Genomic DNA, 27,529 nt, shown 5'->3' with positions numbered 1-27,529 from the left:
TATTAGTTGAATTAAATTAAATATCACTCCAAATTAAATATCAAACCACACTAAGTAGCAAAAGTGGAACCAAATCTTGAATTTGTAGCTTTATATTATGCTCGATGAGGTAATATTTAAGTATATGTATATAACAATGATTCATTTTAGATTTGATATGATCTTATTCCACAATCATATTCCATTATAATATTGGTTGGTCACTCTTTAAATATTGGTACTACTCTTAATTATTGATTAAAATATGAGGTTTTGGGGTATATATTGATGAATTAATCCAAGCTAAGCCAAGTTAGCTAGGGTTTATTGATATTTTGACCGTAACTCTTTCATCTAAATTTCGATTTCAGTGACTAATTAAAGTGGAAATATTGAAAAGCCAACGAATAAAGCTTATATGATTTATATTTTGCTTTTTTTTATATTCAAAATGCATTATTGTCAAAATCGGACATCTTAGTAACATAAAATGTTATACGTACTTTAGTAAAATTCGAGTAACATTGTTCGTTGTGTTTTAACTATGACTCTCTTATTTAAACCACGATTTTACTGATTCAAGTTACATTCGAAAGCCGATGAATATACAACTACATCTTTCATTCCTTGGTGTGTGTGTGTGTATATATATATATATATATATATACATATAATGAATGGCCAATTAAATATATTTAGGCCGGTGCCTGATTCCTAGAATAGAAGCAACAAAAATCAGCATGCTTTTTTAGTGATTAGTTGAACACATCTTTCACTACAAGTGACATTTTTTTTTTTTCAATAAATAATTAAATGCGTAATTCATTTTCGAAATTAATATAAACGTTCAACTGACAGTTTTTTTTAAAACTGAAAATTGTATTTTCGAAGCATTTTCAGTGTGTATTTTGAAGTGCCGATATCAGAATATTCACCCGACGAACGAAAAAAAAAAAAGACACACACAAATACACACGGATGTGTAAATGGAAAACCAAAAATAAAAAATATGACTAAAAATTAGAATCAGCACATCATAAAATTAGGAGAAATATATATAATAACACTCTTTATTTTATTCCATTATTTGATTTCATAATAACACTGTTTCCACATGTAGTAATAAGTTTTTTTTTTTTTTGAGTAAATTCAAGTCCATTACAAGGAGGAGTAGGGGAGGGGGGGACTCGAACCCTAGACCTTTACTCTATTAATAAAGGCTAGGTACCAACTCTCCTAATGAGGGTTCGTCACATGTAGTAATAAGTTACTTAGCATCAATTATTCAAAGTCTAATTAAGCTAATTTGTGAATGTTGAAAATTTGATCACAACTTTTTTTTTTCTTTCTTTAGTGGCTAAAAGCCTTGAAAGTCAACGGTCAACTCATCCCCTAGTACGTTCACGTGTAAATTGAATTCAAATGTAATTACAGTCAATAAACACTCTTAGTAAAAATTTATGGTCAAAACAATATTTTTCAGAAGGGTTGGTGAAACTTTACTTAATGTGTATCTTGTCTTGTGAATAAATATGTGGATGCCAAAATGATTATAAATTTATTTTCAGTATATGATTAAATAAAATAAATCAGTTAGCACATAGAGCCATTAATAACATTTCTTCAAATTTAAAAGAATAAATTATATTATTTCTAAGATTAAAAAATAATTGTAATATCCTATTTACTCTTGAAGAAAACTTGTACTCTTCATATATAATGACTTTTATATCCCTGTTGCATACAAAATTCAGTTGTCCCATTTTCATAGGACAAATAATGTTTTATATTTTTCTCATAAATTAATCAGCTATTTCATTACACTCTAATAATACATAGAGTAACTAAAATCCTACACCAGAAAAATCGAAAGCACATGGAAAATCGAAAGAATCTCACAATTCTGCCTTTGACTCGTTGTCTTCTGATGAATCTTCGTTTGTGCTCTCGATTTGATGAGGTGGCGCTATTTGCTCTTGGGGTTCTTCGATATTTTCACCTAATATTTTGGCGGTGAAGCGTCTGGCTTCTAAATCAAGATCCGGCCATTCCGTAACTATTCTTTTAGCTCCCTACAAAAGAAACATTTTTTTTTTTAATTAAGACACTAAGAGATTGAAGTAATACAAGTAGGGATGGAAATTGGAATCGAATTTCCGGATTCTGCCAATTCCGATCAGGAGTATTTCCGGTTTTGGAACAATAATTTTCAATCCGAATTCCTAAAGTTCAGATTCCAATTTTTTGGGAATGGAAATGGAATAAATATTAGAATTCCGATCCGATTTCACTTTCCGAAAATATTTCCAAAAATTTTAATTTTTTTTTTCTGAAAAATAAAAATTAAATATCTATATTATTATGTATTTTCAACGACAGGAATAAAATAAAATAAAAAAACTCCGAAATTCTCCGCTTCCGAATTTTCTGATTTGGAAACAAGTATCTTTTCTTTCAATTTCCGAATTTTCCATTTCTTTTTTTGGGACAGAACTAGAATTAGTATTTCAATTCCCAAAATAATTATATATATTAAAAAAAAAAAAGAAAAAAAAAACAAACTCCGAAATTCTTCGATTCAGAATATTCTGATTTGGAAACAAGTCTTTTTCCTTTCAATATCCGAATTTTCCCTTTTTTTTAGCAGAATTAGAATTACTATTTCATTTCCCAAAATAAAAAAATCGGAATCTTTTCGAAGTGCTAATTCCGATCCGAACCTTCCAATTTCCACCCCCAAAATACGAGGGTAGTCAAGAACTAAGGGTAGGCGAAAGTAACTAGAATTGGAAATATTATTAACCTGAAGTTTGGGCTCCTTTGTCATCGGGTTATTGCACAAGTCTATCGTTTTCGCCTTCGATTTTGTTGCATTACCACACCACGACTCACACCACAACCACTCTTGTGGAAGCGAAAATATTGGCACCATGTGTTGCGCGTAGTTCGGAAGATCCTGAATTAATATTCGCCAATATAAAAAAATCACAAATTTTCAGATATTTGCAACATAATAAAATATACGAAAAAAAAGAAAGAAAAAAAAAACACATTTCACTTGCCTGATCAAGATTAGAAAGACTGTTGGGATCTTTGCTTAGAGTTTCATAAAACACTCTCAATTGATCTCCCGCTGCCGTTTCCCGAAATTTGACCAGGTCAACGACGTACAAAGCACTACACAAGCATCACATATCTCGTTAAAAGTCCTCCTTCCAAACGAACGAGAAAATATAATCGAAAAAAAAATGCACATACCTAATATGATACGGTCTTCCTCGTAAATGATCTTTCCAGAAACCCTGTTCAACAACGTCAAAACACCAACCCACATATTTTACGTCTATTTTTTTACAAGAAAAGGGAAATAAAATAATTGATAAAAAATGTGATCGAGAGTAATTAATTTTACTTGTTTCCAAAATCGATAGCCATCCATATCTTTGTTATTGTCGCAGAAGGGGGTGTAAGCGAGGGGCCGTCCTTTCAAATCCATGTCGTAAAGTTCTCCCATGTCTGTTCTCACAATCTGGTCAGCATCGACAAATATAACCTGCACGAATAATACTAATTTATATAAAAATATCCACTTCATAGGCTCGAAATATTATTGCATAGTCGAAACTCGAATTTACCTTTTCAAGGGCAAGAGGGAAAATGACATCGAGAAAGAGGATTTTGTACGCCCATATGATTCGTTGTTTCTCTTTTTGTTTATGCAGCCATGTGGGCCACTTGTACGTGATCAGCTCGTATTCGAAACCGTATTCGTGTGCCATATGCGGGATCACATCCTGCCGAAAAATATAGAGACAATACAATAAAGAAGGGGGAAAATAATTGACCGGTCGATGTGTATTTTTTATAATTGAAAGGTATAAAAAAAACCTTGAATTGAGGAGAGAGGTAGTTTTTTATAAACCAGAATTTGACCGGCCGATGCGTATTTTTTAGAACACTCAAAATCATAATTTTCAAGAAACGTTCGTACCTGCGGGCAATTAAGTTTGTGAGACGGTTAAAAAGAATTGAAACTGATTTTAATGCAGATTAAAAGAGAAAAGAAACTTACAAGTGTCCGGAGGCTACAGAAAATATATTAATTGTTTTCCCATAACGACCGCCACTTCTAGGTTCCTACAAGAAAACGACAAAAGTTCGTTAACAAGTATGTCGGCATGTCCACTTTGTGCTTCTATATATAAACATCGATCGGAAAAAAAAACAGAGAGATTAATTACCAAGGAACTGTTTGCCTCCTTCTTCGACTGATCCTTCCCTCCAATAAATCCAGAAGCCCATTTGAGGATATTTGAATTCCATCCATTCTGAGATCCCTGAAATTACGGGGATAAAATAGTCAAGATTTGTCATCTTTGAAGTCAGTAAAAGCATCTTCTTTTACGCATGCATTATATACGACTTCATTGCATCTAGTGTGTTATATTGAATTGCTAAAAAACTATACGTATTAGTAATATTAGCAAAACGCCCGCTACAATACATACTTTTTACCATACAACCCCCTAAATGGTGAGTTTTTTGGGGGGTGTTTGCTAATATTAATAGCTCGAGGAGTTTTTTAACAATTAGAATAAACACAGTGGTGCGGAATGCAATAAACCCCCATTATATACAAAAAAAAAAGACATAAAAACGTAAATTATTCGGTCCTTACTTTCTTAGTGGTGGAGTGGCTATCATCATCATCAACAGGAAGCAATAGTTTCTCTCGTTCCATTCCCTTTCTCTTCTTGACTTCCATATGGACCAATTTACCCCTCAAATCATCTATTGTGATTCGCTTCGACAAAGTTGAATCTTGACCACCTTCACCATCTTCTCTCATAACATAGAGCTCGTTGCTTCTACCTGGAGCCAGCTGTAAGTACCACAAACCAGGGAAGACCTTCATTTGCCAGTAACCGAGATTTGCCATAACAAGTGTATCGACCAAATGAGGAGTATTTCTTGTTCCGAGAATCAACTGCAGACCCCTAGGTGGCTCGTGATCTTTCTCTGAGCAATGACCTGGTCAATGTTTTTTCTTCGTTAGCATTAATCGAGCGACCCCTAGGTGGCTTGGATTGGAATTATCACTTTAAAAAAAATCCAATTTCGTAAAATTTTGGAACGATATCGGCGGAATTCGGAAATTCCATTTTTTTTGTCCCGTATAATACAAAATGCGCGATTATATTGATATTATAAATGTAATTCCGGAAAAAAGTTGAAATTTTCGGAAATTAAAATCGGAATCTAATATCTACTGCAATTCTGTTCCTAAAAAATCAGAATGAAAAAATGGTTCCAAAATTGGACATTTTCCGGCCGGAATTGGCGGAATTCAGAATTTTCGTTCCAATTTCTACACATACTTCAAACTATAGCAAACAATACCTGTAAGAACAAGAGCTTCGAGTTCAAACACCGCTTGCAACGTCCTAGTTTCAGCAAGATTCTCGAGCAATATGTTGTCCAGGTCATGTCTGCACAAAAAAAATAAAAAAATCACTCACTGATTAAAAGCTGAACGAAAAATAAATTTGAAAAAAAAAGACATTTTTTTATTATACATACATAGCAACTAGGGGCTGAACTAGCCATGGCTCGGGAACATCAAGATTCATAGTTAGTGTCTTAGATAGTGGCATGTTTGAGAAAAATGCCGTGGGACCGTTTACTGTATGATCTGTACCGCTGAAGTCATCCTGAAAATCGAGAATATATTGAGATGAAGAAAATGATTCTAGATTTTAATAATTAAAAAAAAAAAGGTGATTGGATCGGTGGCATTAGGAATATACCGTTGTAGGCACTACGTATCTGTAGTAATTCTTCAAAGGAAGATCCGCTAGAGAACTCTGCCACGAAGACAACAAATAGTTTTTTTTTCAAACACGAGTTTAAGGATGTTGTCGTGCACTTAGCCATGTAGTAAGAAGAAACTTACCACTGGATTGAGCACGAGCCTCATGCTTGGCTGAACGTACTTTGACAAAAACCGAAGAAGAGCAGATAGCTTTTGACCAGAGGAACTCAAGGGATCGATAACAGCATCAATATGAATGCTTGCGTGTTCGTTTTGCATAATAACAGCACTGCCAATAGTGGAATAACAGTAGAAAAAATAAATGATCTTAGTGAATGAAACCTTTAGGCCCCAATAAAAAAAATAAAAAGAAAAAAAAAGTAAAAAAAAATTGGAACAGAAATTAGCAATTCAAAGAAACGGGAAGTCGAATATGTATGATAGGAACCCTACTGCACCAATATTGCATGTAGTTGAATTTTGGAGCATCATCCTCTGTAGAAAATTCTATAACCCTTTAACTAACTTTCAAGATCGATATCTTGAATTAAGTAGTTGACGCTTAAAGTTGACTATTTAAGAAGTAGAAGGGTACCTATATTCTGCGCTTAGAATTTCGAAACGGGCACTTTCGGAACTTCGATCCCTTGTTGAACTCGAGGAAGAGATGGCCATAACAACGTCACTGATGAATTTGCTGGAAAAAAAACATATCTTTAGCATAATATTTACAAATTGATGTCACAACGACGTTAAGAAATGGTAATTTGTTCGGCATACCTTGTCAATACGTCGGGATCTACATCATCCCACTTTATCTCTTCAATAATATCTGCAATATGTTTTATTCGTTGCTTGAACTCTAAAGATTCAAGAAGATGCAAATCATGGCTCAAGAATGTACTTCCCTCGAGAAGTTGGATTACCTATGGAAATACAATAATTAACATTATATATCATGCTGCAGGAAAGCACAAATATTAACTTAAGAGATCTTCGATTCCGTGTTACACAGCTAAACGAGAAAGATCCAACAAACTACTATATAGTAACGATTAGTTCCAAATCCAAGAATTAAATCAAGAACGAACAGAAACTCACTCTCCCGTTCGTAACAACTGCATTTATGCCACTTTCAACACCAATTGTCCTGAATAAAAACTGGGCAGCCTGCACATGCATTGATCAAAACTCAAATATCGTCAAATTTATAGTTTTGCACTTTGATTAACTTCGACGAAATATATATATCTTATCTTATAACCAGAGACACGATTACACCTGAGACTTGTTAAATGTAACTATGAATCTTTCTTATACTCAGTTATCAGACCTAAATATAATCCTAAATTCCACACACGGAATAATCTCATATTAGTTGAACCCCTATATTTGCACAAGAGTTGGGTCATATTATTTTATTATTGATAATACAATCAGACTCCATCTAATCAATCCTATCAACAATCTGAAATAAGACCCAACTCTTGTGCAAATATAGAGGTTCGACTAACAGATGTTCTTCACATGGAGAAAGTCGGTCAAAGAGACAAACTGACGACTTGCTGCTCGTGAATAAATTATCATCGGATTGAGAACAAACCTTATTTAAATAACTCCTCAAATTCTCAGAAGAAAATCCAGAGAGTGAAGATTCATAGGCATTAGATGGCAACCCATTTGCATCTGCTAACTGAATGACTTTATCAATGATTTTCTGATAGCCTTTAGTGTCTCCCGAGGCCAAAATATATTCTTGTTCGTAGAATGAACAGAGTTGATCCAGAAACTGTAGTACTCCTTTCTTATGGCTACAAATTACGAAGAAAATAAAAATATAAACAATGCTTTACTTAATCATAGAATTATAAATTATTTGTATAAAATTGGTGAAAAAAATAGCATTACAGTACATAAAGGAAGAATTGAGAATTAGAATCGACATATCATTAATCACAGCGAGATTCCAAACCAAGAATTATTTGTGAAAAAATCAGCAACTATGGAGGAGAATTCGACAAACCTGTACGAGGAAGCGGTTAGTTCAAAAGCTTTCATGAAAACGAGACTTGGTAAAGTTGCATCCTTGTTGGCGTTAAACAACACACCAACTCGAGCAATTTTGGAGCCGCTAATCTGCAAAGTTAGCAAGAATTATAATAAAATCTACGGTAGAAAAGTGGAAGTTTGAGTATCTTTAATCATATGGACTCGAAAGAATCAATTGGCACTAACTCTAAAATCAGAACTTTAAGGGTACTCTTGGAAATGAATTACAATTTCAGAAAACGAAACATTTGTTTAGAACATAATAAAAATGAACCAAGAACAATTCGGGAAAATGGAGTTAAAATATATTGAGGAATGTGATACGTACATTGGATCAATTTTGTTATGGCAGAGAATGAATCGGATATTTTTTATTATAAAATCAACCAATGGCAGCATGAAAATTACCAGGTAGCGTATTCCTTCGCGTAACAACTTCATCCCTTTCTTCGATGTCATATCAACAACAAGAAGATGAGTTACGGGTTTCAAGTCATCCATGGCTGAAATTGCATACGCTAAAATCAGGAACTTCAATCAATTTAAACATAGAATCTTTTTATTTTATTTTTGTTTAACAAGAACTTACTTTCAGGCGAATGCAGGTAGTACAGGTCGTTAAGTATCGATTCCTTTGCAAGGATTGATGCACACAACGACACAAATTTCGGTTTCACCTTCCCATCTGCTATGATCTATAGAATCAAAGGGTGTTACTAAGTTAAGCAAAACGAAAAGTACACATTCATCGAGACACTTTCGAACAAAATGTACCTTTGCATTATAACGCTGAACACCACTTTCAGAAAGAAATTTGTCGAGAACATCAGTGTGAGAATTTATTTGACCATAGTAGACTTGCTCCTGTATTCTGGGAAGCTCGTCGTTCATGGCATTTATAAGAGCCTCCTGGTAAAAGCAGATCGATAAAAAAAATCATGTCAAATTAAAAGCTGCTATTTACACCATCTGTTAATAAAAAAATCTCGAGAGCTTGATCCTATATTGTAATCATTGATTTTTTATTTATTTTTTTAAATTTTCATATTCATCGATTTGTTAAAGACGTTAATGCTAACTGTCTTTCCTCTCTAATAAAAGCTTCAAGCCGAGCTGGACATAAAATACGGGATCTCAAACAGATGTAATTTAAGACGTACCTCATTAGGTTCATAGACAAGTCCGTTCATCAATAAAGAACATCCCATCTTAGCCAAACCCAGCTTGAAAGCAAACACTGAACTTTCGTGCGACAGTTCACTCAACGTTTGATCCTTCTCCAGTTTCAGTAGAGTTTCTTGAGGTGGTGATGTTGCAGTTGGCCTGAAGAGGAAAACCATAAATTAGATTATCTGGAAATTATTAAAAGATTATTTAGAGTAATAAATTTCAAGTGATCTCGAACGAAGAAAACGGCATTGTGCACTGTAGTTCGAAGTGTGTGTGAATGTTAAAAAGTCTTACAGAATTGTTTCCACAAAAGCCCCTTCCACTTGATGCATTTCAAGACTATCTTCTGCAGCCGACTCAACTCTCAATTTGTTTACCTATAATCGCAATACACACAAGTTAACATGGAAATAAAATGGAAAGAGGTCTAAGAATAAAGAGATCGAACACCACATACGTTGCTTAAAAACTGGAAAGCCATCAGAGCCCCGTGATTTTCCTTGATGTGAAGGAAAAGGCGCATAACCTGTCGAAACAAAACCGACACATGATCAACATATAGAAGACAGATTGTCAAAGGTCTCGATCATAAACATAAATGATTTCCAGACACCATTTAGAGTTCTCCGATTCGTTCGATGTACCAGCATCAATCTATTTTCCGTTTTCAAGTTAGTATACTAAAATCATGTTATAGTTCCTATTTTACGCGTCGACTCAAAATAATCGTGAAGCTCTTCGCATGTAAAATAAGTTTTTAAAGAATGTAATAAGGTGTTCGAACTTTCGGCTAAAGAAATTACCAAACTAGAAATGTCGTCCTGGTCATCCTTCAAATGAGCAACTGGAAGTTCACCATCGTTTTCTTCAATTTTCTCGACTAATTTTTCAGAGTACAATATTACACCAAACCTCATAGGGAGATTGTTCTCGAACAAGGAAATGATTGTGTCAATCGCCTGCGATATTCAGATTAATTTACAAAGAGGCGTCAGAGTGATATGAAGCACAGAAAAATTAAAAAAAAATGATACGGACAATCGAAACTTGCCTCAAGCCCAGAAAGAGATGCAGGGTCGAGAATAAAAACCGCATGGAACAGATTTTTACGAATGTAACGCAGTTGTCCAGGGAAGACTGGCATCAAAATCTAAGATCCGAGACGGAAATAAGCATGTGAGTCATGTGATTTTGTTGAAGGATCGTATACACTAATCAGAATGAGAAATAATTATACCTCGTTAATGTTGCTTCTCCACCGCTTGTACATAGCATCTTCTTCCAAGTTATTGATGTAATGGACATGGGGCGAACGGAAATCAACACGAAATGCGTATGATTCCGAAGGGGGCAAAACCGAAAGGAATTTCCTCACACCGCTTGGAGGTATCTGGGATTTTTTTTTATCAACGGTAGTTTAAGATTCAGAAACATATTCAATCAAGTCAAACATAGCAAACGGGGAAGGATGCAAGACCAAACGAACTAACCCTAAAACCAACAGTATGAGTGGCATTTCTACAAAATATATAACTTACGGATTGATAATTGCTACAATTTATAATTTTGTAGAGCGATTGCGAGAATTTTATACCTGCAGTTTTCTATACTGATCAGCCAATGACAACTCCAGATGGACCATGTCAACCAGCCTGGGAAATGCAACAATTTGAAGGGTCATGAACCGGGAGTTTTGTCAGGTCAATATTCATACAAACATTTAAAGAACTTTGAGCAACTACCAAAATAAGTTACCACGCAAACAAAAATCAAGAAAGACGAATCAGAAATCATGATTAACTACAAATCGGTGTTTAATATTTATACTAATCCTCCCATAATCGACAGCACCTCAATAGCTACAGCATGGAGATTTAAATTGATCTATGATAATGAGATGATACCCCATTCATGGAATGGCATCAAGATAACAAACATACTCGATCGAATACTCCTCTCGAAACAAATATGCTGTTAAAATGTAATGGAATCAAGATAAACTACACAGTAATATTTAATGGAGTAAAATAATCAGGGAATTAATAATGTAACTATTTTTACTCCAACAAGGAGCGGACGGAAAGTTCAGAACGAAATAAAAGCCAACGAAAGGAAAGAAAAAAGAATAGCATAGACGGAAGCATTACGAATGAAGGTCAATATCTTCAACGTTGATTAAGGCACCATTCAGAGCCAGTAAGGACTTTCCGGGGGGAATCATTCGCTGGTTCTCAATAATTTCATCTTTTATGGAATCATTTAGCTACAAAAAAAATTAATATACACAACATCAGTCCGACAAAATGACACCGTCTGTTTGGTGAATCGTTCATTCGCTCGCATTCGAAGTGCAAAAACGATAAGATCTTAGATCAATATGAAGCAATGTGCAGCAAAATACCATACCTTTGTACGAGATAATGAAGAAACGATACTTGGGAAATTTTGATTGATTTCTTGCATTGACTGCAAAGGATCAGAGGCATGCACTATCCTCTGTGCAGTTTGATGTCCCAAATCTGTCAGTGTAGCAACATATGTAAGTAAAATAGTTACTGAATTAATCTCATAATGAATGTTTTAAGTTACGATACGAGAAATTACCTTTCAGTTCCCAAACATCTAGTGTATCAGAAACAGTAGCTGACAACAGATAATCCCTGAATGCCATTACCTCCGATGTTAACTCCGGTTTGCGCTCCTGCATTAGTTTGAACATACATTAACACTACATTAACTGCATAAGTTTGAACATACATCGAGTGAGTGAGAAAATAAACAAACCAAAATCCGGGAGAAAATGAATCCTCTGACTTCTTGGCTGAGATCTTCAGTGTGCGGATCTTCAAGAGTTACACCTGAATCAAAATTAAAATCTTCAACAATCCCTCGAGAAAAGCTATATCATATGCTAATATGTATGAAAGTTAAAATCTTCAGCAATCACTCGAGAAAAGCAGTATCGTATGCTAATCTGCCGATGATCTTTAAAGGTAGTGTTTAGCAATAACTAAAAACATATTAAGCCAAAATAGTATTACTGCATAGAGTGATAACTGCAATTTAACCGATTGGAAAGTCAATTATAAGTCATTCCCATTGACTATGACCGATCTTTGAGCTTTGTTCTGTTTCATATGATGGAAATCATATGCTACAAAAAACTTACCTTTCTTTACTGTGCTATCATCCATAGCCTTGTACTCCATGTTCTTCAAGGCAAGCTCCACACCATAGCCACCCAGGTTCGGAGGTTCTCTCGTACCTATGGCTCCACAGGATGTAGTTTTCGATTCACAGCCAGAAGGCAATACGGATCTGACGACATACTTTGCCCTTCCCTGAGTGTAAAAGCTCCCATCAGCAGATAGTCGAAAAAAATCATGTGAAATCATAAATGAGGATTCCAATCCATAATATCACCCTAATAATTAGTCACATTCCAGTACATGCATATTAGAAGATAATTAATTTACGTTTTTAAACCTTTTTAGCAGCTTCTGACAATGCTTTATGAAATTCCTTAAAGCATTCAGTCCCAAGAGCTCCGTAAAGAATTGCCGTGGGACTTCCAGCTGTCGAATCGGGATGGACATGGTCAAATTCAAAAATCTCGGGCTGTTGAAAAGCACCATCCGTTCTGTCAACAAAAACAGTAAAGTACGCTTATGAAAACTGCAAAATCAACAAGATTTTTTTTTTCAAGATTGAGTTGATGTGACTTACAAATCATTAGGAGTATCCAGCCACGTCAGCAAATCCACCACTTCAAAAAACAGTGAACCACCAGTATCGACCCAACAACATTTATTCCCGGGACTATTGAGGTTACTGCCCGAAAGAAAGGATTCGGAAGTTTGCGTTTTGGCAGTTTCGTTTTGTTCGATTGTTTTCGGGGCCACGTCATCGGTTAGAGGAAAAGACGACAGAGATTCCTCTGCTAACTGTCGGTACAGCACTAATCTAGGTGAGGCTGATCTAAGGGTGAGGGAGAATTCAAATATTGATGCTAAAGGCTCAGTTAACAGAGATTTGCCGAATTTCGCGATTTTCTTCAAACAATCTTTTGCGGTACTAGAATCCGTGTCTAAATGATCAGAATGAAGCCATGATTCGACGAAATCCCAGAAGAAGTCTTTCCATTCCTTAGAAAGCAACTCCCTGCAAAACACGAAAACGAGTTGTCCTAGTGAATTAAAGATGACAGCTTTGTGAAGGAAATAATAAGTCAGTCGACAAATACATATTGCCATAAAACACCACAAAGTTGACTGATTCTTGTCAAAGTGAATCTAGGCATGTTTCAGACGAGTCAGAGTAAAACCGCAAGTTCTAACATCGGATTTGCGTACTCATAGTAGCAGGCATTGTTGTATCCTGAAATTCAAACAATTTACGTTCTTGTCCTTACACTGTCATCAACTCCCGCATTGAGAAGCTACTACTAGAATATTGTAATCATCCAATTGATCGGACTAAGGATTAATCGCCCCGAAAAACCTAAGTCTAAAACCTCCTAACATGTAGTGATTATCATTTGATCAAGAACTTTCATACACAAACGCAGATTGTGCTAAAGCGAATACGAAAAAGACAACGAAACAACGAGCACACCCCACTACATATCAAATTTCAAAATGCTGAAGAATCAACATCAATTCACATACCCAGTGAAACACAATAAACAAGCAATGAAAATGGTGTGTGTGTGTGTGTGTGTGTGTGTGTGTGTGTGTGTGTGTGTGTGTGTGAGAGAGAGAGAGAGAGAGAGAGAGAGAGAGAGAGAGAGAGAGAGAGAGAGAGAGCACATACCCGGCTTCTAGAAGAAGTGGTGTGCCAGACCACTTGGCTCTAAGAGCCACCTGCACATTCTTGGGCTTGCTGCGGTTCTGGGCAGAAACCGAGTGGCCGGAAAGACAAATACAGAAAACTATAAGGATCAAAAAGCAAAACCCAGATCTCCCCATTATTGAATCTTTGATCAAATTCCCACCCCTAATTTGTTCGAGATTGAATCATATCAAAACACCATTCCATCCAATAAGATCAATTTCTCAAATGGGTCCTCAAATTGTTTCTCCCTTCTCCCCGGTTCTCTCTCCGTGTTACCACTGTGTATTAATTCTACACTGAAGGGAGACGAACGACTTGGGTTTGGATTTACAGTCTGAATCACTGTGTGTGTGTGTGTGTGTGTGTGTGATTACGATTTACTACACCGTGGTATAGGGTTCTCACCTGTCAGAACTGCGTAATGCTTACAAGGGTATTTTGGTCTTTTACTTGGAAATAGAAGGGTATATTAGTAGTTTCACAGTGGTAGTTGCCTTCGTGTCACAAATTATGACGTGGCCTTTTATCATTGGTTGTTGACGTGGAGTTTTATATAGAAGTCTGGCTTTAGGAAGTTGACCAATTATGGTTGGTAAATGGTAATGGTATGGCCATTTCCTTCGATTTCTTTGAAATAAATGTTTGAAAATAAATATTTTTCAAAACTATAGTATGAAAAATGTATTAAAAGTGGAATATATTTTTTATTTATTGATTTATGAATTTGAGTTGATCCTTTCTTTATATAAGGATTCGAATACTTGTAAGTTGTAATGCATATACTGTTTTTTTCTAATAATAATTAATATATTTAAGATTTTTCAAATAATATATGGATTAATCAATTCATAATTGGAAGATGGTATTCTATACGAGATTAAAAGGGGAAATCATAAATGTTCTCGTATGATTTGCATGTTGTTGCATGAGGGCGAAGTTTAATCAATGCACTTCGAGTAGCTGCAGATTATCTTATCAATAGAAAAAAAAAACATCTTTCTCTTCTGATGTTTGGTGTAATCGACTCCTTTGCTTTTGGAGATTACGAATACCTCCTTTCATGTTGAATATCAGTCAACATTGAACCCTTTATGGAGTTGATTTTACTGAATTTATTTTTACTTTTAACCTGATATTGAGTAAATTACATTGTCATCCCTTGAGATTTATGTCTAATTATATATAGACGTTCATATGTAAAAAATTACAAAGACATCCATGCATTAATAAGGATCTCATACGGCCAAACGATGAGATTCTACAATCGCCGGCGTAGTCGGAGACTTTTACAACATAGTTATTTTGTCCGATTTTCCCACTATTACCTATGCGTTCGATGGCTAGGTCCGAGGAGACGAACCATATAGATACCGCCACACATCCCACACACAACTATAGATATGACGGAGCCATATGCCCGTTACGTCCCGAGACATCGATCGACTCGCGGTTCCTCAATATTTAGGGGTCTCGTAACTAGTAGTAAGGGTGGATTTTTTTTTACTATATTGTCCCTACCAACACGTTGCTCTACCGAGCCAAATGAAAACAAATTTAAATAAATTTAAAAAAAAAAATAGTTTATAGCTTAGACACACACACACAAATATATATATTACAAGAAACAGTCCACTTCACCATCATCTCATCTCATTAACAAATACTCAGATAAATATCGATTACTAAAGTTTGAATCTTGATTTATTATTTACAAAATATATATATATGATTAATCTGTTGCTACTTGTTCATATGATAATAATTAGCTAAAGTTAAAGCGACTTTTGAGCATATAAATCATTGTCACCCACACAAAATATATCCTAAGTTTCAACTCTCCACATTTTGTCGAAATTTCCGAGAGCCGGACTTCAAATTTTCTATAGTGCATATATCCTTATCAAGGCTCTTTCTTGCTACTTTCTTGCCTAGGAAGTAACCAAGAAACCTCCAATATTTTGTACATACATATATAATCTTGACCAAGCTCTAAACCTCAGTGTGTGTTTTCCTCTCTCCTCTCTCTAAAAAAAACATGATTCTTGATCATGTGTAATGTATTACTTCAATTCTCATGACAAAGTAGGTGAGTGTTTGTCTTAAAAGAAAGAAAAAAAAAATGATTCTTGTCATAAGTATTGCATTTCTCTCTATTTTGTCACAAAGTTATGCTTCTTCTTCGCAGTGTCCTATTGACCTAAACTATGTCCTAACAATCCCATGGGACACCTCTTCTTGCGAAAACAACGACAAAAACAACAACGTAACTACCAACTGCTGCCAAACCCTGACCAGCCTATACGGCGTAGGCGTCGCCCAACACCTGAAAACGACCTCTCTATTCCGCCTCAAAAGTCTTCAAGCTTCAATCTCATGCCTTTCGAATTTCCAAACTAAACTTGACCGCCTCAATCTCCCTCCGAATCTCGCCTCCCAATGCTTCGATCCACAGAATTTTGTCAACACAACAAACGTTTGTGCAAACATCCAAACGAAACAAGACTGGCTCGCGGTTCTAGGAAACGGGCCCACGTCTCTCGACAACGACTGCAGTCAAGACCTGTCGGATCTCTCCGCATGTGATGCATGTGTGCTATCCGGATTTAGGGTTCAATCGCAATTGCTCGGTTTCGATGGGGATGCTAATCACTCGAAGGGTTGCTTCTACTACACGATTCTTTATGCTGCGGGTGTGGTCAACGAGCATGGTCCTTTTAGTAACGGTGCACTTTCTTGCATATTTGGGCTGCCTTTGAACTTGCCTAAAACGAGCGGGTCGAAATGGGCTCTCGTTTTCGGCTTGTTCGGAGGCGGTTCTGCTTTCTTGGTAGTGACTTGTTTGGTTGGTTTTTGGTTGACAAGAGGGCGGGAAATTACGAATTCGGAATTTGATTTTGAGGATGACTTGTTGCTGAATTGGAGGCCGAAGGGTGATTCGATTTGGTACAAGGTTCGAGAACTCGAGAGAGCGACCAATAGATTCTCGGACAAGAATTTGATCGGACAAGGTCAGTTCGGAGCCGTGTACAAAGGAAAATTAGTGAAAGATGGTGACATTATTGCTGTCAAGAAACTAATGGATTCCGATTTTTGCAGAGAAGTCGAGATTATCAGCACTCTCAAGCACAAAAACCTTGTCCCATTAAGAGGGTGTTGTGTCTCGGAACAAGGTCAGAAGTATCTAGTGTATGACTACATGCCAAATGGGAATTTAAATGACCATTTATTCCCACTTGACAAAAGATTCCCATTCAACAAAAAAATTGTAAATAAGCCAATGAGTTGGCCTCAAAGGAAGAACATAATTCTTGATGTAGCTAATGCACTAGCTTACCTCCACCATGGTATTAAGCCACCTATATACCATAGAGATATCAAGCCCACAAACATACTTCTAGATGCACGTATGAGAGCTCGGGTCGCAGATTTCGGGCTCGCGAGACAAGGGGGAGACAGTGGGTCCCACCTGACGACCCGAATAGGCGGGACCCACGGGTATCTAGCGCCGGAGTATGCTCTCTACGGCCAACTAACGGAGAAGAGCGATGTTTACAGCTTCGGGATTGTGGTTCTTGAAATTATGTGCGGGAGGAAGGCGCTCGATTTTTCTTCATCGGAGTTCTTGATTACGGATTGGGTTTGGCCGGCGGTGAAAGGTGGCGGGGTGGAGAGAGTGTTGGATCCTCGGTTGGACTCGGGGGGTGGGGGAGAATCTTCTAGAAGATACCCTTTGATAGTTATGGAGAGATTTGTGAGGGTGGGGGTTTTGTGTGCTCATTTGATGGTTTCTTTGAGGCCTACTATATTGGATGCTTTGAAAATGTTGGAAGGGGATATTGATGTACCTGATATTCCTGACAGGCCATTGTATGGTAGTGCAATTAGAACATAGTTTTGATGTGTGTATATTGTATAGCATCCTTTCACATAAATGATTATAATGTATAATGAGTGTGACTAAACCCGAGACTCGGCCCAATTTGCCTCAATATATACCCAGACCTACCCCGACCCACACCCAGTTTAATGGGTTCAATCCGTCAGACTCGTTCAACCGTTATTTTTTCGCTTTCATAATATATTACTCGTACATTTACAACCGACAATTCAAAATCAAATGAATGATACAAATATATCATTACTTTTGAATAAAGTTCAAACTGCAAGATCGACAACGGTGGTCGGCAAGTGGTAGGGATGACTCGGGAGAAATGAATTCCACACATTGAAAGGGCGAAAAGAGAGGGAAAATAGAAAAAAAAAACATGAAAAGTGAAAGTTTAGAAAAGTCGAAATTCTAAATTATTTTTTTTAGAAATAAATAATGTATAATTGTTAAATATACTATGATAAAAGGTCAACTATGGGTCGATTACTATAAGACGGAAAGACCTATTACTCGACCAAGAACCGGCCGCTTCTAAAAATTTGAAAACACAACCTTATCCGAAACCGTCCCAAACGGGTCGATTCTGATTATAAATCTAGCTATACGGGTTGGTACCTTTCCTATTGACATCCCTACAAAGTACTCGTTCTGAATTTAGCGAATATTACCCACCCGCTATCAAACAAGAGGGAAATGGGTACCAAACGGATCTTTACCCGCATAGACGTACGAGTACGGTTTTTATGAATTTTCAGCCCGCCCATTGTCATCTCTAATGCAAAACGAGAAAAAAAAAAATAGTTTAAAAGGTAAAGCTCCAAACATGCCACAGAAGGGGCAACATGACTTTTTTTTTTTTTTTCTTTGTAAAATACATAATTGACCTCTTCTAAATATAACTTCAATTGAGGATTTTAGAAGAAGACTTTAATTATTTAATAGCTAGATAGCATCGATGACTAAGAAAAGGCCTCCTAACAAAGCGCTTCGTGCTGGCATGTTTGGTTCTCTCATAATTCACAACACTTAATTTGGCAATATCTCCATTTTTTGGCATTTCATCCATTTTCAAACAATCTCCCCTCACCTTTCCTTCTTCCACCCCCTCCCATTCTCTCTCTCTCTCTCTCTCTCTCTCTCTCTCTCTCTATCTATCTGCAACCTCTCCCTCCTCTCTTTCTCTCTCTACCCTTTTCTGCAACACCCCCCTCCCAACCAACTCTCTCCCCTCTGATGGGAGATCATTCAAAGTCACCAACATCGAATTTCTACGGCATTCTCGGTATTCAAAAGACCGCATCCCTCTCCGATGTCTGCAAAGCATACAAATCCCTTGTCATGAAATGGCACCCCGACCGGAATCCCTCCAACAAAGCCGAAGCCCAAGACAAGTTCACTTCCATCAACGAAGCCTATAGGGTAATCACCCAAATATTTTTTTTTTCCCCGTAAAAGAAGAAGAAAAAAATTATTTTTCCGATAGCATGTGAAATAAAACCATGTTTATCTCTTTTAACAATTTTTTTTTTCTCATTCAGGCCCTTAGCATCAAGAAGAGGGAAGAAGATAATGCATGCAATGGAGATCACGAAACGAAAACACCCAAGAAGAAGAAGAAAGAAGAAAAAAATGACGATAATGAAATAGAAATGCAAATTTCGAAACCGATACTCATTTCACGTACCACAAGCCGAACGAGCCCACTTCCAAGCCCGACTTTCTCAAGCAGTTCGAGCCGTAGAAGCACAACCCCCATACCTATGGATTTCTACACATCGTTTCCGGTAACTTCTTCGGGTGGAAACACACCGACGACTCCAAGCACACCCAAAGACCCTGCTTCTCTCTCTAAAGTAGGAAGCCGAAGATCCACAACCCCTATTTTCTTTTCGCAGTCTGCAGTTCGGAGAAAACCTCCGCCAATCGAGAAGAAGCTTGAGTGCACCCTTGAGGAGCTTTGCCTCGGATGTGTCAAGAAGATCAAGATCACAAGGGACGCTATCTCAAGCTCAGGGTATGAAAATATTCAAAATCGAACTTCTCTCTCTTTCTCTCTCTCTCTGGCAAGAAACAGATTTATTGAAACAACAAAAATTCATTTCCAACGCCATGAATTGCCCTGAAGAATAAATAATAATAGCTGCTCATTAGAACAACATGGAATAACAACTTGAATGGGATAAGTGAAAATGGCATATAAGACACTTACATGATAATTGCTATTCTTGGATGACAGGTTAATTGTTGAAGAAGAAGAGATACTTATGATCAAAATAAAGCCCGGGTGGAAAAAAGGGACGAAGATCACGTTTGAAGGGAAGGGAGACGAGAGACCAGGTACACTACCAGCTGATATAATATTTTCCATTGACGAGAAACGGCACCCATTGTTCAAACGAGAAGGGGACGATTTGGAGCTGGGAGTTGAGGTACCTCTGGTCCAAGCTCTCACAGGATGCACGGTACCTGTGCCACTATTAGGAGGAGGGCAAATAACACTGTCGATAGAGGATATTATATATCCAGGGTACGAGAGGATCATACCTGGACAAGGTATGCCCGTTTCTAAAGAAGGCAAGAGAGGAGACCTTAGACTCAAGTTCCTGGTCGAGTTTCCTGCTGAGTTGAGCGACGAACAACGCTCTGAAGTAGTTAGCATTTTAGAAGGATGTTCTTGAAGATTTCGGGTTTTTGCAGTTTTCTTCAGTTTTTTCTCCTTTTTTTTTTGTCAGACTTGTTGCATTGAAAGGGAGAAATTCGGACTGGGCGGCAGACCATGTAGATGATGATGCCTTTTTAGTTTTAGGTGAGTAGACTTTGTATACTGGTGTATATACATGCGTCTCTTGTTGAAGAAAAATGTAAAACTTGCTTCTAAATTCATTAAAGATGGACAATTTGCTATACAACAAAACGATAGTTCCACAAGACTGATACATATAGTGCCTTATAGTTACGTACAATTCAAAAGACCAATGAACATCTTGAAGAATCCACAAAATACCATTGAACCTTTAACTATTACTATTATTGCTTGATTTAAGACCAAGTCTCATTTTCTTTTGGGCCAACTCAAATTAGGATTAAGCTCTTCATCTTTCCTGCTGAATTAATCCTGAAAAGAGGCCATTTTAATTTTTACACATTTAAAACTAGCTATATCCTGTATACACACAAGATGACAGTATGCCGTACCTGAAGAGAGAAAATAGGAATAAGAGGGTACACCAATCACTTGAGGACCATTGAATAATTTAATAAGGAAGCTGACAGTCACTACTAAGCTAATCCTTTGATGGTGGACGTTGATCCCTAAGAAACGGAAGTTCCACCAGTGTCCCAACTACGCTGTCACCAATAGTTACAGAGTCTCCCTCTGAAGCTGCCCTCCTCTTTATATATCCTAATCCAAAAGGCCCTGACGTTTTCGTACCAGCTGTAAAGCTTGTCAATTTTCCTACCTGCAAGATTATAGGTATTACATCATAAGTTTTGATACAAAATTACGAAGAAAAAAAAAATTATGTATTTTATTAGTCGTCCTTGGTCTCTGCCTATATACACGTGGCAGTGCATGCATGCATGAGTATAGTAGCATTTTTCTTCTTCTTCTTTCTTGTTATTCATATCACGAATTTTTAGGTGGTTATTGGAAAAAGACTTTCATGATAATGAGAGTATGTTGTAGATCACCTTCTTCCCATCAACTGTAACGATGGTGCTTGGTTCCACCGGAGATGATAAACGAATCCCCCATAATGTTTGCTTGATTCCATCATAAGTTACGAGCCTTGCGATGGTCTCTTGTCCTTTATAACAGCCTGTCAAAGAATTCAGCCTCAGACCACCACCCTACCCTTTCCCCTACAAAGAAATGTTTATGTGATGTTACCTTTATTCAAAGAAAGAGCCCTCCAGAGACCGGCCTCTAAAACATTAAACTCGTCTGTCAGTTCTTTGCCAGGAGCCGGTCTTCCTGCAGATATCAAACATGTTATGACCCAAAGATAGAGACACAACAAGAGAATACATACTGTCCCACTCCCAAGCATTCAAATGATAACGCTTACTTACGGAAAAGTTGCTTTAAATCAAAACATTGCAGAAAATTAACATGTAAATATGCCAAAACGCATAGTATGACGAAAAGAAGAACAGTTACGATACAGTAACCGACCTCGAAGAATCCTCAATGTCTCCCAAGCACTAGAGCCCATAGGAATGGCACCCTGGGCTAGAAGAGCCTTCCAGACTGATCTAGCTGCTGTTGGAGACATCATAAATGTGAAACCTTCAACCGAGATGATACTTCCTACTGCCACTGTCAATGGCATACCACCAACCTGCATAAGGAAAGATCACATAAATTATGCTAGTTAAACGACGTAAATAATAGCTCTTTAATAAAGTTAATTACTACATCAACTAGCATCTATCATCTATCATGGCCTTGTAAGCATTAAACACATAAGGCATCTACTTATATTTAAACACAAACCTTGCAAGCAACAAAACTGCCTCGTTAGTTTCTATTTGGCAAAGCAAAATGAACTTGATAATTCTTCAGTAACTCACAGCATCAAAACTTACACTGTAATGTTTATGAGAGCCATATGGTTGTCCAACAAGATCTCCAAGATTCAAGTCCTCCATTATCTGTCCCCACAATCACATTCCACACAAAGAAGAGGTGTGAGGTCAGAGACAATAAATATGGAAGGCACGAACTCATCTATCGAAAAGTTTAAAACACATACTTTGCTGCTTTTAGGTCCCGATAATGCAAATATGCTGGTCTGGTTAGTGATATCTTGAATTTCCACCTTGTCAGAAAAAAATATGTACCTACGAAGAAAAGATGTTTGAATAATTAAGACTCGAATTTATGTGTAGTTGTTAAATGTTGATAGAATAGCGACGATTTGACAGATATACTTCACAAATGTATCATGGTCTTTATATCTACAAGCTGGGAACATAAGTGATCACATTTTCAATATTCATGACTCATTGGTTAACTTAAGTGGTGTAGCAATACAACAATTAGTGTTCATTCGACCACATATTATGTATCACTTTCAGTTAAGAATACTTCCAAGAAATTATAAATAAGATATATCAATATCTAAATTGATATTGAACTGCTACTCCAAAAAAAAAGGGGGTTTGTCCTAGAAGAAGCAATAGCAAAACTAAAGAGGAAAGTAGACATATGAAATATATTAGATAAATCAACAAGGAGAAGTTAGCAGCATAGAAGGGTGTGCGTGAACAAAAGCTGGTATTGGTGGGCAGTGGTCACTAAAGCGAAAAGGACTAAAATCATCAATAAAACCGGCAGAAAATTAAGCGTAACATGGGGACAGATGCAAACTATAAGAAAACATCTGAAAGCGTACTTGTTCAGCATTTTAATTATGCTTCCACAAGTCATCGGTGAGACCAACAGCACTACTGCATTTTTCTGTTGACGTAACATACACATAAAAGGTAGTGAATAAAATGGTGTAAGAGTTCGTACAAGATTTTGAAAGTTCAAACTGTTGTTGTTACTAATTTTAAATTGTGATTACCATGACCCATGCGTGAGAAATATCGATTGTTCGAGCAGTTGGTGTCACAAAAACTGTGTCGCATCCCTACAAATTTTATTCAATGGTCAACATAATCCTGAAATTAACTTACCTGAGCTAGAGATTAAAAAAACAAAAAAAATGTGGAAAGTGACTATGGACTACCTGGCCTTCACCGAGACTTTCGAAGTTTGCAGTAGTTTGATTGTGAAGAAACTGAATTCGATCTTCCCCACTGACTTTATCATAAATCAACATTCATGAAAAAAGAAAATTGAGTAGCATATTAAAGATAGATGCATCACAGGAGCAAATACCTCTTATTCGGCCATAATCTGAAAGGTCCACAACCTAAACAAGCATTTTAACACATTAATCAGCAAAGTTTAAAAGAATGTGGCAGAGATTACTAATAGCAACTAGTTCACATATCATAGACGAGAGCTTTAGCATATATACATCAAGTGCAATTTGTCACGCATGTGTTCTGGTTTCTTTCCCCCTGCGGCATATTTATACGGCATTTAACATGTTGTATTAGATCTATCATTATCTTTATTCCTTCCAGAGGTAAATCGGAACGCAAAAGTTCTTCATGGAGAATAAGAGAAGTAAATGAACACAATCTTCGGGAATAGATGATACTGACAATAGTTAGTACTTCAGTTATTACAAAGACAAGCAATAATAAATTTTCAAATCTCTGTAACTACACACCACAACACCATTGTCAGCTGCATCCAATGCCTCGTCGTCATTTCCATATGTGATCGCTGTCCCATCTTCAGACACTTCTGCTTCAGCAGTAGTTGTTGTCTCCTGAAAGTGATCGAAACAATTCCCCAAACAATTTCTTAAAACGAGAACATAGTAGCCAACTTTAATCTACCGTAAAAGAAAACTGGGATACAAAAGAATGCAGGAAAACGAACATATGTTGGTCGAACATTTGCTGAATAAGCAACACGACAATGGAAGCTCAAATAACTAACATGTCATTTATACGGGCTGAATCAAAACTATTTATCCCCTTTAGATACTCGCACAAATGATCGACACGAATTTATGTATCCATTTCGGTGTGCATTAAACAGATTTATCGGAATCAGTTACTTGCTGATGTCGACAAATTGCTTGACCAACCACATCAGATGGCTACTAATTTTTATTTAACAATAACCCACTACTAGAATCAACCCCAAACTTCAATTTATTGGATACAAGATTACTCAATTGGAGATTTGGAGTAAATTACGAGTTCAGCAGAAACAATCTTATTCAACAAGTTCATTATGCAGACAATCAATTGTCGATTTCTATTAATCAACCAACAACCTTTACAGTATTTCATCACAGCTCGAATCAAATTGGAAACTAATAATTAATTCCAAACATAAACCGCAGCTTAGCTCAGAAAAAAAAAAATTCAAATACAACACTGAATTCAGTGTCAATCTAGATAGTGAATGTATATGCGTAAGTATGTACGTAAGTGTGTGTGTGTGTGTGTGTGTGTGTGTGTGTGTGTGTGTGTGTGTGTTGGGGGGTGGGATGAGGGTTGGGGGAAGCTTACAAGGGGGTCGAAATCGAGGTCAATGGGAGGAGGGGAGAGGTCGAAAGGCAACGCGAAAGGTAGAAAGAATTGATTGTGGTTCTTCTTCTGATGGCGCCAAATAGCATTTTTACGGAGGCTGTGAAACGGCGGCGCGTAGGGTGAACGCCGGCGGAGAGAGCAAGTACAAGAAATGGCAGCAGAGAGGGAATACATTTTTATTAGTCCGTTTCCGACTAACGGAGTGTGGAAGTTGGAAATCAGAATATGTGTGATTTTGTATTTTGGATTACGGAGCTTAATTCATTATTGGGCCACCAAACCCTGAGTGGCCTAAATATTACCGAAATGGCCATTGGGTTAATTTATTTTTATTTTTATTTTTTTGGTAGATTACAACCACCACCGTATGAATCTTCTTACACGTCCACCATTACGGTTAGACACAGTCATGGGGTAGGTCGGGTCCGACTTTTTTGGGACCCGAAACCGCCCCATGGGTAGGCGAGTCCGGGTCCGGGGCGGGTCCACCCGGGTCCGGGTCTAAACCGATTTTCCCTTTTTTTTTCTGAATAATTACAAGAAGAAAAAAAAAAACTTAAGATTACTTTAAATTTAAAATTACAAAAAAAAAAATTTAAACACTAAACAATTTAAAAAAAAAAATGAAACGATTAAGACCTTGAAATATAAACTAAATAAAATGAAAGTTGTGAAGATTGGATTAGGAGTATTTGTAAGCGAAAATAATAATTGAGAATTTTATAAAATTTCAAATTTTAAAAAAAAAAATCAAAATTCAATATTTCTTTTAAATTAAATCATAATATCGTATATTTTTCAAAATTAAATATATATGCATTTGTTATTAGTGGAGATTTTTAATATTAATAATGAACATGGCAATTAATAATTTATTTAACATTAGTTATACAATTAGTCACCATTTTTTGTGTTATTACACTTACAATCCGGGTGGACCCCGATGGGTCCTCCCCCGCCGCCGGGTAGACCCGTTGGATTTTGGGTCAAAAATATCGGGACCCAAAACCGACCCATACTTTGTCGGGTCCATGGTCAACGGGGCGGGGCGGTCTTCGGGTGGGTTTCGGGTCTAAAATATCGGGACCCGAAACCGACCCATACTTTGTCGGGTCCATGGTCAACGGGGTGGGACGGTCTTCGGGTCGGGTCCGGGTCAAACTTGGCCCGTAGCCGTGCAAAAATGAAGTTTCGAATGCACCCACAATCTGATATTTACATACCTAAGAGAATATTCCATGTAATTTAGAAGATTCCACTAAATTTGACATCGCACGGGTGGACGTGTAAGAAGATTCATAGTTGATGGGAATGATTGTAATTACCCAAAGTAAGAGGAGTAGTTTTTAGTAATTTGACTTTATCTCAAGGAATGACTGTAATTTTGCCTAATTTTTTAGGAGTTTTAGTTCGTAAATCATTTTTGGCTAGTTTCATTTTCATATACTATACAATCACAGTATTATACTTTGGATATTGCGCTCCCTATTTTAATTCCCGTTTACAGTTAGCTTACTAAACACCCGAAATATCTCGATTGTCATTCATTAAACGATTTTGTATTTTCCTTTTCTTCTCCACTTTATATATACATGTAATAATTGTTCTTAAACATGTCTGAATATTCCCAAAATTACGATAAAAAATAAAAGAAAACGTCATGATCAATCTCCGCCCCGTTTTCATGCCATCTAGCTCTGTCCATCTACATTGCTACAATTTTAGCATTTGCCCCATGTTAGAAATAATCAAAAAGATAAATCCATGTTACATGAGTTATACTCCCTCCGTCCATTATTATATGTCGTTTTGGATGGTTATGCGTAGATTAAGATAGTCAATAAATATGCATAAATTATACAAAAAATAACATAACAAATATTAAAATACCCTTGTCATTAATTAATTTTTAATTAACTAATTAAGAGTGATACGGTGCAAAATTGGTAAAAACGCAATCAATGTCTTATTGAAACTGTAAAATGACAAATAATATATATGGAAAAAATACTCAAAAAAGACATAATAAGCGACATATGGAGTATATGATTTTGTATCTTAAAATATTCACTAGTATTACAAGTAAGATATAAGTTAAATATGAGATTATATTCTTTTATTTATCAATACACACATATTATATATATATATATATATATATATATATATATATATATATATATATATATATATATATATATATATATATATATATATATATATATATATATATATATATATATATATATGTGTGTGTGTGTGTGTGTGTGTGTATTGTGTGGGTGTGTGGATAGGAAGAATTAGGGCAAACTCAAAAGGGCTTGTACTTCAACATAAGCAGCAATGTACTATTTGTACTATATGAGAGACCACCAATAAAAAAATGAGAAAATATTAAACAAGTTAATAATTAGAATTTAGATACATTCATTTTGGGCCATTTGTGATTAGTTTTTGCTAATTAATTAATTAACCTCGGGAAAAATCTCAGCAGATAAATAAATAAATAAAAATAAAAATAAAATTAAATAAAATTGTTTCGTACACAATATATATTCTTTATTTATGTCATGAAGAGCTCACCTAGCTACGCCACCCTCCCACATATTTAAAATTAGGCTTATCCACTT

At 36.3% G+C, this 27,529-nt stretch overlaps 4 protein-coding genes and 1 long non-coding RNA gene across 5 annotated transcripts; 2 read left to right on the top strand and 3 right to left on the bottom strand.

Annotated features, from left to right (window-relative positions):
* Positions 1-1,662: 1,662 nt before the first annotated feature.
* Positions 1,663-14,412, bottom strand: EBS1 (EMS-MUTAGENIZED BRI1 SUPPRESSOR 1). The gene is made up of 37 exons (XM_012994809.2): positions 13,823-14,412; positions 12,737-13,171; positions 12,497-12,650; positions 12,180-12,351; positions 11,795-11,868; positions 11,615-11,711; positions 11,417-11,529; positions 11,158-11,273; positions 10,605-10,662; positions 10,248-10,400; positions 10,062-10,160; positions 9,814-9,969; positions 9,468-9,536; positions 9,305-9,387; positions 9,001-9,163; positions 8,615-8,749; positions 8,430-8,535; positions 8,249-8,343; positions 7,815-7,927; positions 7,395-7,602; positions 6,893-6,961; positions 6,572-6,717; positions 6,387-6,488; positions 5,933-6,080; positions 5,787-5,843; positions 5,560-5,690; positions 5,380-5,468; positions 4,658-5,010; positions 4,221-4,316; positions 4,052-4,116; positions 3,868-3,970; positions 3,615-3,773; positions 3,392-3,532; positions 3,238-3,281; positions 3,042-3,156; positions 2,783-2,935; positions 1,663-2,051 (listed from the first exon to the last, which is right to left on the bottom strand). The coding sequence occupies exons 1-37, from the start codon at positions 13,975-13,977 to the stop codon at positions 1,875-1,877; spliced, it is 4,902 nt and encodes a 1,633-aa protein (XP_012850263.2). The 5' UTR covers positions 13,978-14,412; the 3' UTR covers positions 1,663-1,874.
* A 1,375-nt stretch (positions 14,413-15,787) lies between these two features.
* LOC105970074 (putative receptor-like protein kinase At1g11050) lies at positions 15,788-17,805 on the top strand. The gene is made up of 2 exons (XM_088825142.1): positions 15,788-15,925; positions 16,029-17,805. Exons 1-2 carry the CDS (start codon positions 15,899-15,901, stop codon positions 17,733-17,735), a joined length of 1,734 nt encoding a protein of 577 aa, XP_088681268.1. The 5' UTR covers positions 15,788-15,898; the 3' UTR covers positions 17,736-17,805.
* Positions 17,806-18,888: 1,083 nt separating this feature from the next.
* LOC148772138 (uncharacterized) lies at positions 18,889-19,557 on the bottom strand. The gene is made up of 2 exons (XR_016034199.1): positions 19,417-19,557; positions 18,889-19,045 (listed from the first exon to the last, which is right to left on the bottom strand). It is a non-coding gene; the product is annotated as an uncharacterized LOC148772138 (long non-coding RNA).
* On the top strand, positions 18,966-20,646 carry LOC105969920 (uncharacterized). Its single transcript, XM_088825166.1, has 3 exons — positions 18,966-19,151; positions 19,271-19,746; positions 19,969-20,646. Exons 1-3 carry the CDS (start codon positions 18,966-18,968, stop codon positions 20,408-20,410), a joined length of 1,104 nt encoding a protein of 367 aa, XP_088681292.1. The 3' UTR covers positions 20,411-20,646.
* On the bottom strand, positions 20,612-25,149 carry LOC105970075 (Glycine cleavage T-protein family). Its single transcript, XM_088825148.1, has 13 exons — positions 24,879-25,149; positions 24,023-24,124; positions 23,623-23,656; positions 23,471-23,544; positions 23,306-23,371; positions 23,132-23,196; positions 22,490-22,577; positions 22,323-22,388; positions 21,910-22,075; positions 21,625-21,708; positions 21,426-21,553; positions 20,928-21,193; positions 20,612-20,847 (listed from the first exon to the last, which is right to left on the bottom strand). The coding sequence occupies exons 1-12, from the start codon at positions 25,071-25,073 to the stop codon at positions 21,017-21,019; spliced, it is 1,245 nt and encodes a 414-aa protein (XP_088681274.1). The 5' UTR covers positions 25,074-25,149; the 3' UTR covers positions 20,612-20,847; positions 20,928-21,016.
* Positions 25,150-27,529: the final 2,380 nt, after the last annotated feature.

This window comes from Erythranthe guttata, chromosome 2, assembly GCF_056151865.1.
Source record: "Erythranthe guttata isolate IM_541 chromosome 2, IM_541, whole genome shotgun sequence".
NCBI lineage: Eukaryota > Viridiplantae > Streptophyta > Magnoliopsida > Lamiales > Phrymaceae > Erythranthe > Erythranthe guttata.
This window is presented reverse-complemented; position numbering and strand designations above follow the sequence as displayed.

Bases quoted from the DNA above. Each gene is read 5' to 3' on its own strand.
- LOC105970075 (XM_088825148.1), bottom strand. From the start codon at position 25,073: ATGTATTCCCTCTCTGCTGCCATTTCTTGTACTTGCTCTCTCCGCCGG. The intron at 23,197-23,305 runs GTAATCACAATT...TTACGTCAACAG, and splicing joins TTTCTCACGCATGGGTCATG to AAAAATGCAGTAGTGCTGTT. The intron at 22,389-22,489 runs GTATGTGTTTTA...TTGTGGGGACAG, and splicing joins CGGGACCTAAAAGCAGCAAA to ATAATGGAGGACTTGAATCT.
- EBS1 (XM_012994809.2), bottom strand. From the start codon at position 13,977: ATGGGGAGATCTGGGTTTTGCTTTTTGATCCTTATAGTTTTCTGTATT. The intron at 6,718-6,892 runs GTGAGTTTCTGT...GTATTTCCATAG, and splicing joins CAGTTGTTACGAACGGGAGA to GTAATCCAACTTCTCGAGGG. The intron at 3,971-4,051 runs GTAAGTTTCTTT...AATTGCCCGCAG, and splicing joins TCTGTAGCCTCCGGACACTT to GTACGAACGTTTCTTGAAAA.
- LOC105969920 (XM_088825166.1), top strand. From the start codon at position 18,966: ATGGGAGATCATTCAAAGTCACCAACATCGAATTTCTACGGCATTCTC. The intron at 19,152-19,270 runs GTAATCACCCAA...TTTCTCATTCAG, and splicing joins CCATCAACGAAGCCTATAGG to GCCCTTAGCATCAAGAAGAG. The intron at 19,747-19,968 runs GTATGAAAATAT...CTTGGATGACAG, and splicing joins GACGCTATCTCAAGCTCAGG to GTTAATTGTTGAAGAAGAAG.
- LOC105970074 (XM_088825142.1), top strand. From the start codon at position 15,899: ATGTATTACTTCAATTCTCATGACAAA. The intron at 15,926-16,028 runs GTAGGTGAGTGT...TCTTCTTCGCAG, and splicing joins ACTTCAATTCTCATGACAAA to TGTCCTATTGACCTAAACTA.